This window comes from Corvus brachyrhynchos, unplaced genomic scaffold, assembly GCF_000691975.1.
Source record: "Corvus brachyrhynchos isolate BGI_N302 unplaced genomic scaffold, ASM69197v1 scaffold28, whole genome shotgun sequence".
Taxonomy (NCBI): Eukaryota; Metazoa; Chordata; class Aves; order Passeriformes; family Corvidae; genus Corvus; species Corvus brachyrhynchos.
This window is the reverse complement of record NW_008246058.1, coordinates 22,991-35,784: the sequence shown is the minus strand read 5'-3', so window position 1 is coordinate 35,784 and position 12,794 is coordinate 22,991. Positions and strand designations below refer to the sequence as shown.

Genomic DNA, 12,794 nt, shown 5'->3' with positions numbered 1-12,794 from the left:
AGAGGGAAGATGGGATTGAGTGAGGGACAGGGAGAAAGAGATGGGAAAGTTAGAAGTAGTTTTGGAGTTGAGACTGAATGATTCTTCTGAATGATGAAGAATTGGTGGAAATAGCAAATTACAACACCTGTTAAAAAAAAAAAGTCATTGGGAAAGGTTTCCTATCTTCAGTGAACTCTAATGAAAACTATACCTAGCATTTCCTAGAGTCAGTACTCCAAACACAGACAACCCTGGTTTGAGTTAGCCTAGAGACACACAACTTCCTTTGTAGCTAAATATGAACATTGTTTCCTCTACACTGGGCTGACCTGCCCAGCAGCTCTCTCTAGATGCTACACCTCACTTCTGTCCATGCACACGTAGGATTGAGTGGAGTGGAGAAGAAGAAAACTCTCCATGACTCTGGGCCTAGAAGTCTCTACATTATGTGTAACACAGTAAATAACATATTCTGTGAAGAGCAACCAAATGTATTGCTCCCCACAATATAATGGGGTTCAAATCTTGGAGATGCACAAAACTCAACTGGCTCAACTCAACAGTCCCAAGCAACCTGATTTGAGCTTGAAGTTAACCTTGCTCTGTCAACTGGACTGAAGACCTCTAAAACCTTCCAAATTAAATGGTTTTATGTTTGCAGTTGTCAACTCCCTTCTACAGCCCCAATATCAGACATGACCTACACCAAGAAATGTGCAGAAATACAGCCCTTCACTTTCATAACTTCCCCAGCTTATCTGCACTGGGTTTGTTACCCAATTAACTGGATTCATGAGGGAGGAAAAAAAATCCTCTCTGGTCTTTGAGGAGCAGGGAGGGAAGGAAAGCCTCCACAATTGTATAAATCAGCTCCTAACATGAAGGAAACAGGCCATGACCACTGGTTTGAACACTCGCAGTTCTGGGATAAGTTGGTGCTCACTTGTTATTTTGCCTGGGGATCTCCATCTCTCCTATTTACCCCACTCCTCAAGCTGTCTTACCCTCCTGAGAGGACAAGTGTGTTGTCACAGCAAGTACCTCACCAGAGGTGCAGGGCCTTGATCCTGGCTTCTGGTACTAGCAGAATATCCATAAAAGTAAAAAAAAAAATTTGTATTGGGTCCAGAACAAGTTTGTGGTGCGTCAGCCAAATCCAATTGTTCTTCTGACTGTAATAGATTTACTCTACATTTGCACTGACATGACTAAAAGAGGTTTCTGGCTCAGTATTTCTGCAAAAACAAGCAAAACACAAACTAGCAGCTGTTAAAGGAATACACCACCACCCAAATACACTTCTTTATGTCAGGGCATTTGCATGCATCCAGATTTCGTACAGTTTTCCGATGATTTTCAGCATTAGGTACAATTATGCTGGTTTCATGCTCCAGCTGGTGTATGAAAGTGAGCACACCCTTGAAAATACTGAGTGGTGCTTACATCTCTGCAAAGTCCCCAGTTTTATACAGAAAACTGTAACACTCAAAAAACTAACTGGGCCTATGAATGACCCTCATGATCACCCTCATTCACACCAGGTCATTCAAATTGACCTTCTACACTTGTTACAGGCTTTAAAAGGACAATGTTCAAGCCACCCTCAAAGTGTTTTCTGATCCCTAAAAGGCGCCTAGAAAACAGTCTTGATGTTTATTGATTTTGGGAGGTAATTTGGAGTGATGGAGTCAAGAGGAGCAATGCAAATGGACAGAAATTCAGGAACAGGAAGAAGCAGGACTGATGCTGGCAAACTCCCAGCACAGTAGCTCCTGTGCCAGTGTAAATACAAAAGACAAAGGGAAAACAGAGTCAATCACAGCCTTAGATTTGAAGCTCAGTACAACAGGTAGTTATGTCTGGTTTGAATGTGACCTCAAAATCAATTGCAATTATAATCACAAATCAAAAGCAAATTTATGGGAGGGCTCAGGGAGATAAAGCCCAAGGCAAAACAGAGAACAAAAGGATGATGGAAAGCTAAACTCAATAATCCCACCTAGAGAAAGATCTTAAAGCTAGTGAAATGTTATTTTCTTTGGCATAGTATCAGGGATGACTGTAGGCTTGTCATGGCCTGGGATACTAAGCAGTCACATATATAAAGCTCTTGAGGAAAGAGAATTAGAATTGAGCCTCATATTAATAAAAGCCTATGTGATAATAAGAATAATTTTCCTGTTGCCTTTAGAGGTATAACTCATCTGTCTGAATGTGGCTTTTACTGCAGACATTTACCAGAGATCAGCTCCTGCTATCCTGAAGGGAGAGTTGCTCAGTGGAGCTGCAGCTGTGATTTATCTCCATGTAAAGCAGATCCTCACATCTGGTTGGATGAATTCCACCCTACAGTCTATTGATTGCATTGACTAAATCTCCACTGACTATAAAGAAAAGCTAAATACCTACTGCACACAACAAACTGTACATGAACATATTTACATTTAGCTGTCCTAATGTGGCTTTGATCTTTGCCCCTCAGGTCAGGTAGAAAGTTTCCCATTCCTCAGGTGTTTTCAGTGCAAATACCTAAATTTAAATTAGTTCCATGAAGTCTCCTTTGTAGTCAGTGAAATGTTTCAGGCACTGCAAGAGGTCTTTCTTAAAATTGTCTTTAGAATGAGATTAATTGCCCTCCAGAAAGTTCCATTTCCTGTGTTTCTTCAGCAGCTGTAAAAGAATTCCAGACAGCTACCTAATGTGCTAGATGGATGGAACCCATTGTGGAAAGACTGACACTCAAGCCCTGAGGAAGAGCAAGGAAATGCAGTTTGTGGAAGTAATTTAAGACTGAAGAGAGTAGTGTGTTTGACAGTGTACTATGTGATAGCACCATATTCTGAGAGCAGGAACTGTCATGAGCCTTCCTCTGCCAAATCCCACCTCTGCACCCAGGACATTACAAGGTAATGGAGCAACATCTACAACAATGAGTGAGACACAATCAGAAGAAATAGCCAAATATCAGCAGCAACACAACTAGGAATATCTTCACATTTTACACCAGAAGTTCAGTAATGAATGATCAGTGGGCTCTTCCTCCTGGATTAGTATCACAAAAATGTATTTTTTTGTTAATATGCCAAGATGTGGGGGTGAAGCGTTGAAACCTCCATGGGAGTTTGATCAGCACAAGCAGTGTTGAAACATAAAAGGCAAAAGCCATGGCAAAGTCCCATAAACAGGAAGGAGAAAAGAGGTAGAATGTAAAATGTGTTATTGAACACACACCTAGGGTGAAACCTGTATTATTTCAGTGGGGTAGGATTTCATGGGCTTTTGTCTAAGTAAAATGTCTTATCCCAGGGCTAATGTTTTTAAACTAAGAGAGTCAATTTAGATTAAATATAAGGAAGAATATTTTTACAATAAGGGTGACAAAACACTGGCACAGACTGCCCAGAGAGGTAGTGGATGTCCCATCCCCAGAAATGTTCAAGGCCATGTTGGATGGGGCTCTGAGCAACCTGCTGAAACTGACGGTGTACCTGCCCACAGCAGCAGGGTTGGACCAGACCTTTAAAGCTCACCTCCAACTCAAATTATTCTAAGATTCCATCCCAAAAAGTGGCTTTTTGCATAGACCCAGGAGGATATCCTCAAAGTGGTAAGATCTCACATACAAGAATTATGTCTGTTCTAGAAGCCCAAAGATGCTCATCCTGTCTTTCTGTGCCTGAGGCCAGATGACATGACCAGTGTCCACATCACTGACCTCACTTGCCTCCTGAGCAGGGAGCCCCACTCAGACTCCTACTGGGAGTGATCCCAGGTCTGTGGCAGCACTTGATCTGTGCTCAGTCACTCTGTCACCTCAGAACAAAACCACCATTCAGCAGTGTTGTGCTGTCAGGCAGCGTGTGTCACTGCTTGGGAACATCCCTGGCACACCTTTGACAATTAGCAAAGACATGGTTAATGACTGCTCTGGGCACAAGCAAAGTTGCTGTCATAGCTGCAGAGCAAGGCTGGTCCTGGGCCATGGCCCTGTGCATCAGGTGCCAGGGCACAGACAGTGTCTGAGGTGTGATCAGGGAGCCTCAGCTGTGTGCACTGAAATTCTCCCAGCACATCTCACAGGAGCAGCAGTGTTAGCAAAGGTAGAAGAGCAAATTCCAGTTCGTGTAATTACCTTCCTAAACTAATTCCCCTGCAATTTCAATCAGCTGCTCTTGACATTCCCTCCTCAGGGTGTAATCCCTCCTCATAAACACTCTGAGCCTGCATGGAGAGGCGTGAGGGGAGCAAAGATAAGCAAAGCTGATGCTGCACTGCTGAGAACTGGTGGGCAGCTCCCCACCGGGTGCTTTGGTGATTTCACTATCAGTCCCTCAACAGCTGCACTTGCTTCTCCTCCATCCCCACTGAAAGCAGAAAATTTTACACTCTGAATTTACAGTCAGTGGGGAATGTCCTGTAAAGAGTCTTCTGGTTTAGGATTAATGTCTCTGTCCTTGACCTAAAGTTAGGTATAGTCCAAATCTAATGGCTCCTCTAAAACATAGAAGAACTGGGACCTGGATGGATTGGGACATTTAATCTTTCAGCATTGCTTTATCTCTACTCTAGTGGTGGATGGCACCAGGAACAATTAATTTTTTTGTTGTATGAGATATGCACCATGTCAAAACCATGAAAAAATCTGAGATGGGAAGGTAACAATTAAATGCACATCACAGAACTAAATAGATAAACAGCCTGAAGCTCAGGTTTGAACAAAAAGAAATGAGGAAATATTTGCAGTTTTGACAGAGGTGCAATATTTCATAAAATCTTTTGTTTAGTATTAATTCAGATGACTGGGAGAAATGGCATGACATTAAAAACTGGATTCAGAGCTATAAATAAAGCCCTAAAAAATGATATTGTATTAACCAGGAAGCAGGGAAATTGTTATTTAGTGAAATGCTGAATGGTGTTTGTTAGTTCTGGCCTAAGTGTTTCCTTAATGATCTAGAAAAAGAACTAAATTGAATATTAGCAAAATTATGAGGTACTAATCTAGAAGGTCATCAGAACACTAGTGAGGACAGAAGAAAGTAAATATAAAAAGCACTTGAGATTAAAAAAAATATCACTGGAGAGTAAACATGACAATCACAAACTAACATGTGTTGCCAAAGGAATGCAAAGCACGTTCATACAACTCTCAGCCACAGCTCTGAAAACAGGGGGACAAGCAAGATCCAAGTATCCATAAAATGAAATAAAGCATGTAAAGTCAAAGGAAGTAAAAGACAACAGCAACTGAGAGAGCACGAGGATTCCTCCTCTGCAGCTGCCATACAATGGACCTGTACAGTTCCACCACCATGTACCAGCAACTCAGAAAAATTAAAGTGGGGAACACTTTGGCAAGATTAATCATGTGGGAGAGGGGAGTGAGAGCAAATGCCATCTCAAGAGACACCAGATGCTTCTCATGTCAGGGTCTCAGCATCTCTCCAGACTGAGATTTAACAGAGTTAGAGATATTAAATCTTCATTTCAGCATGGTTTGCACCACTAAGGTGGTATCCTGGTGACTACAGCCAGAGGTGGTTGTTAAGCTATGGAAAGCCTGAAGATGTGTGGTAGATGCTGTGGAGAACTTGAGCTTAGAAGGATCTCACCAGGCATGAGTAGAACAAGGAGTTGGTTGTGCAGAGGAAGGTGATGATACCTCGTGCTGCTTTCCACCAAATCCCAGTCACTCTTCTGCTTTGGATTACCTCAGTGTCACCTTGGATAGGTTCCTCCTGACTTCAGTGGGACCTTTCACTTGCTCCAAGTGAAATACACTTTTATGCAATTTGTTCACTTAAGACTGGGGAAGGCAATTTATGGAGCCTGGAAGTTCTCCCAAATTGCCTTTTTCCAAGTAGGTTACCAAAACCTAAATATCCCGGGGCGTGTCACTCTCTCCACAGAAAATGCTAAGTTTCCCAGCCACCATCCTAAGACAGAAGGCAGCATACACTTAACAGCTCTAGTGGACCATATTCCCTGCAAAGCTATTAATATTTAAGTTATCCCATTTAATACAGAATCTGCCAAAAGCAATAGCAGATGCAGGGCTCCATTCCTTCTGTAAAGTTCCATGCACAAGAGAGTATGGCATTCTTAAATACAAAAAGGGAATATAATGTTATTAAATACAAGAATAAACATTATCATTTATTTATACTATGCAAGGCTGATCATGGTAGTACCCAGCCACCTGGCTATGTCTAAGGTCACCAGCCTTTTATGTTTGACAATAACATATAAATTATCTTAATTCTCACTTGATCCATTTTGATCAGAAAGCTTCTTCCAGCTATTAAATCAAATTCCTCAAGTTCAGACCTTGTCCTTGAAAATGCATGCCATTGTCTGACCTTCCACATGCATCTCAATGCCACAAAGGACTTTTTGACAGTCAAGGGATACGGAATTATGTTCTACATACATGCACAGGTTTGTATGTTTGGTAACCTAGAAATAAAAATGATTGAATTGTGTGATATTTGAAGACAGGGAGCACCAAAAAAATACAGAAATATGCTGGGTGAGTAGATTCTGGGGTGGTCTTTGGGAGAAGTAGGAACAGCTGGGGTACCTTCATGTTCACCTGCACACACTCAAGCACATAGTGATTTATGATTGGTGTTATATGTATGTATTTTTGTTTTAATCCAGCTTTTAAGACACAGTCTTTAGTTACTATTTTTTTCCATTAAATTTGTGTGTTCCTACATTTTACAGCAAAATGAGCAAAACGGGCATAGAAAGTCTCTCCCTGCTCATTTTTGTACCATTTCCCTAATCTCCCTCTCAGATTAAAACAAGAAGTAAAACTCAGGTATCCTCTTCACCCAGCAGCTGTCCCAGAAGTGCCCAGACCCTGCTGTGCCCCATCATGATCCACTGTTTGCTGCGAGGAGCAAACAGAGGCATGTGAAGAGGCTGAGAATGCTTTTATGAAGAGTGACACCTCTGCCCAGACTCCAGGCTGGAATACCGAGATAAGTCTAGTCCTGGGCTTTACCACTGACAGTGTCTCCAGAACTGCTGGGGTGGCACTGAGATGCTGCTGCTCCTCTCACCAAGTCTCTCAAATAGAAGAAAAACCTGATTTTCTGGCTGCCGTGGTGGCTCTGCTATATCACTGCTCGTCAAACTGATTAAATTTGGGGACTGTTCAGTTTTATAGACCTTACACCAGGGACTATGACTTCTATTTGAGGGGCTGTTCCTCGGCTGGGCTGACAGCACTAAAAGACCAACTGCTGAGTGTTTGCTGGCACTGGCAGTGCTGCTGCCCGCCCTCATGCTGTGCTCTCCCTGGGGCATCGCTGGGCACTGTGGATCCCGATGCCCATCCAGATGAGGCTGGCCTGAGCTGGGGACTGAACTTGCAGAAGGATGCTCAGGGACCTGCAGTCCCAGGAGGCTGGGGGACACTGAGGCACACCTTGTGTACCATGCAGCCATGTGGTGTGCCTGCAGCTCCCATGAGCCATTGAGCAGGCATGAGCAGCACCAAAACTTGGTAAGTAGGCAGCGTAGTCATGGCAATGTGGGATGCGGGGCAAACCAACCCAACCTGGGGTACCCACTGTGGAGTGGGTCTTGCTCTCAGCACCCAAGCCCAAGCACAGAGATTTGAGGCTATAGGTGAATACCTGCTCCCACCAAAGGACCTGGTCCATAATTTCAGAGGCTGTTTGGATGCTTAAGCAAGCACTGGGCACCTGTGAGCTGCTGAAGGGACTCCAGACTGACAGAGCTGGGGATCACAAGCCACTCATTACCCAGCCAGTGGCTTTCCCAGGCTGTGCTGCCCCTTCTCATTCCCCCCAGCAAATCCCAGCTTTCTTCTGTCACATCTGCTGATCCCAGCAGCTGAGCTACAGTCACATCCCCCCCGAACCACATGCAATCCCAGGGCGGCTCCGCAAGCCTCGATGGAGCTGCAAGAGCAGAGGTGTGTGGTAAGGTCTCCAATGACTAAGACTTCATTATTTTTTACAAAGTATACTGCAGAATATTTATCCATGCATTATGATGAATTAGCATAAATAATTAAAGCAGAACTCATATTGGCACGCACATAAGCAAAGGGCACTTGCTAATGGACCAGGCTCACTCTGCTGCTCTAGGGACTCACTTAGATACAAGTCCATGCCAAACAAGCCAAGAAAGGATTCATTTTAGCCCTTCTTTTTGCCCCAAACCTCCCATCTCCCTCCAGATGGCTCACAGAGGCTGGGGCGTGAGCACATCCTATGGAGCATCTCCTGAAGGGCAAAGAGGAAAATAATGGAAAGTCTCCAAACCTTCAACCTGTTCCCCAAATCCCATGACACTCTTTTCTGCAAACAACCCACCTACAATCAGTCATGCAAGAGGTGCTTGCCGGTGCTTACCAGAAATGCTGCTGATTTGATGGATCGCATGACTCTGCCTCCTCTTTTTATTCCAGGTATTAAGCAGTACTGAAAGATTGTATGGCAAATAGAGAAGGGTTCCCCATGGCTTCCCCCTCTCACCAGCAGGTACATCGAGGTGACTACACCAGCAGAGTGCAGGTGATATTGCACACGTCTCCAAAAAGACATATCTAATCCAAAACCTTTTCCTAGTCTTATTTTTCCATGAGAGTAAATGCTGCAGTTGTCTCAGAAGATGGTATGAAAATGAGAATATCTCCTAGTTACCTCTCCTTTATCCTCCCTTTTCTTTAAGTCAGGTTGAAAATTTTCCACAAATTGAAATTCCAAACGATCTGTACTATGTTACCTTTCTGGACTCTGTCCTTTATCCACCAAATATTTTGTGCTTGCAAATAAAAATACACTGGAAAAATAAAGATCTTACTTATTTCAATTTTTCATTCTCCTCATTAATGCTTCTGTGCATAACTAAAGCATTTGGATGGTTTGTGGAGGTGGACAGGTCTCGAGTCTGTCTCCCTGGCCACAACACACATCCCACGAGGCACAGCTGCAGGGATTTCCTACAATATATTGCACTGGCTAACATAAAGGGAAATATAGAACATCATGGGAACATCAGTTGTACCTACAGCTACATGAGCTCAGAAAAGAAAAGGGATAGACTGTAGCCTGACCTGCAACCCCCAAGAGATACTTCCCAATGAAATATCTCAAAGGTTAAATCAGATTTATTTTATTTTATTTTATTTTATTTTATTTTATTTTATTTTATTTTATTTTATTTTATTTTATTCTGAAAGTGTTCAGCTAGAGTTTAGCTTTACAGAGGTGAAATTTTTCATGGGAAAAACAAATTTCTTTCACCGACTATGTCACTAAGACACTGACATATTGCCAAGAACTCCACAAACCCTGGTGACCCATCAGAGGGGAATATCATGGGTGATAGATAAATCTTTTGTCTAGTAGAGATACCAGAGAATAAATGCTTTCAGATGGTGAAGGAAAGAGAGTCAGCTTCTTTAGGGACCAAATCCCCAAGGATAGGCTTGGACAAACTCACTTGTGCAGAACAAAGAAGAAGGAAGAATCACAAGGAATGTATCTCATGCCACTTTCTGCTAATCACTGCCAGTGAAAGCTGAACGCTAAAATTACCATCAAGAATTAAAGGAACTACCCTTTCTCCTCTGCATCTCTGTCCCTAGGGCTTGGCAGGGCCTGATCCTGTTTATGAGTTCTCCTGGAATTACTTCAATAGACTGAATCATTTCAGAACACCCAACGCCAACTGAAGCGAGCGTTTACGAGAGGCAGCGCTCGAGCCGTATTTATGTGCACATTACAGCAGTGAGACACACACAGGATCACGACCCCTTTGCAGCCATATGTGCATCGCTGTAGGATTTAACAAGATCCCATCTGCACTGCCCTTTCAAAAGTTGTGGCATCCAAAGCTTTTGCAAAGACCTTGTCAAAGTCCCTTCCTGCCCCTCACACAACACCCTCAGCATGTCTTGAAAAGTTGCAACCCTCTTCCATCAGCAGCTTCCTGCCTCCCAAACCCTGGGATATACACAATATCGGAGTGCTTTGCATCATCTCTTCATTAAACACTCTGAATGCCTGGATTCATCACATCCAGCCATGCTGCAATCCCTTTTGGCCCTCAGCTGTTTATCCTCTGGTTATCAGTATATGAGAGAAAAAATTTTACTGGTTAATTTTGGGTACATGGCACTTAGAGCAAAGTTACTCAGAAGATGAGACAAAGTGTAACATGCCATTAAGATAAGATAAATGGGACTTTCCTTGAAAATTAAAACAGGATCAAATTTGTAGATTTTATGGGAAGACTGGCAATCTCTCACTTTCCCAAGGAAAAGTGTAACCCATTCTAGTGTGAAAAGAAGCACTGGGAGAAGCTGGGATGGAACTACACCATGTCACAGCAGCACCTCTAAATGACAGAGACTCCTTTAAAGAAGGAAAAAAGGTTAAAAGACAATTCATTTGAAAGCAAGAATAAAGACTTTGGGTATCAACTTAGATGCTGCTTCCCCACAGCTTCTGCTCTTGAGCAGGTCTTCCTTCTCCAGCGGCAGGAACAAGCTCTGAAGCCTGTCAGCAAGATCTCAGCACACTCTTCCATCACTCAGCAAATTCCTTTTGTAGGGTTGGATCCTACAGTGAGGTAAGACCCCTACAGCTTCATCTGAGTTCCGAGGGAGCTGAGACTAAACAGAAAGACAGTGGGGCCAGCTTGGACAGAAAGATCCCCTGGATGTCCTGGGAGGGGATGGAGTGCCTGTGCTGGGCTGACAGACTTGGGCATTTTACTTCCTTTAAGGATAAGGACTTCTAGAAGTGTTTTGTTTCATTTTCATTAATATTGAATTTGGCATTGATGGTTTTCACAAGACTGCTACTGACTTTTGTGAGTCAGACTGACATTTCAGTTTTGAGGGACTGAGTAGTCATCAAAGAGACTCTGACCACACAATGTCAGGTCCACTCCTAAGAAGGATCAAACCTTACAAACATCATTATTTTTTTCCATTCTGTGATCAATACTGCATAAGTATCTTAAGGTCAACCACACATCTAGAGAGCTAAAATGAATGCTCTAACTTGGAAATTCTTATACCACTGCAAATAATTGTGAATCTATCAGCTCACCTGAGCCTCTCCAGACACATCCACTGTTCTATTGCTTATATCCAGACACAAGCTTGAGCACAGATTTGACCCAGCTGCCACAGAGGGGTGCAAACTGCTCGCGATGCTCTGCTGTGTGCTAAAGCCTCACTGATGGGTGTGGGTTGGCCAAGGCAGGATGAAAGGGGTGCCCCTCTGTCCAGATGTGACTCTCCCCAGCCAGAAGCAGCATTATGCAATACTGAACGCAACTGAACAGCAAGCTCCAGACCAAAGAGCCTTCCCAGCACAACACACTTCAAGTGCTGTCACTCCCTGCCTGCTAGCATGAGTTTTCCTGTGGCAAAAAGAGGTGAAAGAACTGAAAAAGTGGCATGGCATTGAGTTTCCACATTTTCACAGAAATTAAGCTGGAAAGCAAGACCTTTGTCCCAAGATGTACTTTATTCTATGAATAAACACTGAAAAGAGGGGAGCAGCAATGAATGAGTGGTACACAAGCAGCACTCCAGTAGTGAACATTGCCTTTTAATTCTTGCTCAGGGCTAAATCACTGCAAACATCAATAAAAATGTGCCTGAATGTAAAATCACAGCCCTACATTCAAGTTACTTATTTGCAGGTGCAAGGACTATGCCAATGACCAGGATTTCCTGAGATCCAGCTTCAGGCTCACAACCCATGCAGCCTAGAGAGCTTTGTTTGTCTTTGGTGAATAGACCAATTTCAGAAATCACTGCTTAAATCCTCTGTCACATAGAGCTCTGCACACCTTGTAGTGCCAAAGAAAAACAGTACCACCGTGATCACTGATAAACCCCTGGGTTTTCAAACACATTCACAACACTAAAACACAGATTTATTTTAATAGGACTCTGTCAGCTCCATTCTGTACTGTTTGCAGAATGATCTTTTCGATACTCCTTATGTAAACTTAAGGCAACAGAATTTTTAGGAATGCAAACCAGTTGTCATTCTCTTGACTTGTCACCTTTGGGCCATAAAACGAGTTTATTTCCTCTCAGTTCGCTTGTGGTCAGTGTAACTTTCTGGTTGACAGCGCTGCAATGCTCGGGTTTCATGCACTGCCGGGGTGATGCTTATCGGACCGAAATCCGATGGTTTGCATTTGACACTTTCAACTACGGAAGGAATCGGTTCACTCGCGGTCTATAACAGCGAGTTAAACCTCACGCTCCAGGCTGAGCTGAACTGGCCGCGTTCCCCTGAAGCACTTCGAGCCTTAAAACCCTCAGAGACTGGTCTTTCTGGCATCCTTTTTCCAATGCCTCAGACACACAGGCTCGGGAATGCCACTCCAAGGCAACGTGGAGGTACGGGCAAGACAGAAACACAGAGTTTAAAGCAGCTGCTCCTCTTGGAAAAACCGACGACATAAGAGAAATAAAGCCGCTCAGCAGCACACCCCGTATCAGACCCTCGCTCCACACACAGCCGGCGCCGGAGCGAGCCCCCGAGAGCCTTACACCGAGAATGATAAAGCAAAACGGTGGCCCCGGGCGCAGCCCCCCGGGGCAGCCCCGGACGCGCCCTCGGGAGCCCCGCTCCGCGCTCCGCGTACTCACACGAAGGCGTGATAGAGCAGCGCCCAGCCGCGGGGTCGTTCCAGGGCGTCGTAGATCAAAGTTTGGATGCGGCGGTACCTGGCGTGGTTCCGCTTCACCGGGCGGCTCAGGGGGGTCTTCGCCAGCAGCCCCAGTCCCGGCGGGCTCC

The 12,794-nt window shown here is 44.0% G+C and overlaps 1 protein-coding gene across 1 annotated transcript in view; it reads right to left on the bottom strand.

Moving 5' to 3' along the window:
- The window catches only part of KCNQ3 (potassium voltage-gated channel subfamily Q member 3), a 214,116-nt gene that overhangs the window by 185,072 nt on the left and 16,250 nt on the right, over positions 1–12,794 (bottom strand). Inside the window, exon 3 of the mRNA XM_017746042.1 lies at positions 12,647–12,790. Coding sequence (XP_017601531.1) covers positions 12,647–12,790 — 144 coding nt within the window. The remainder of the gene's footprint in view (positions 1–12,646; positions 12,791–12,794) is intronic.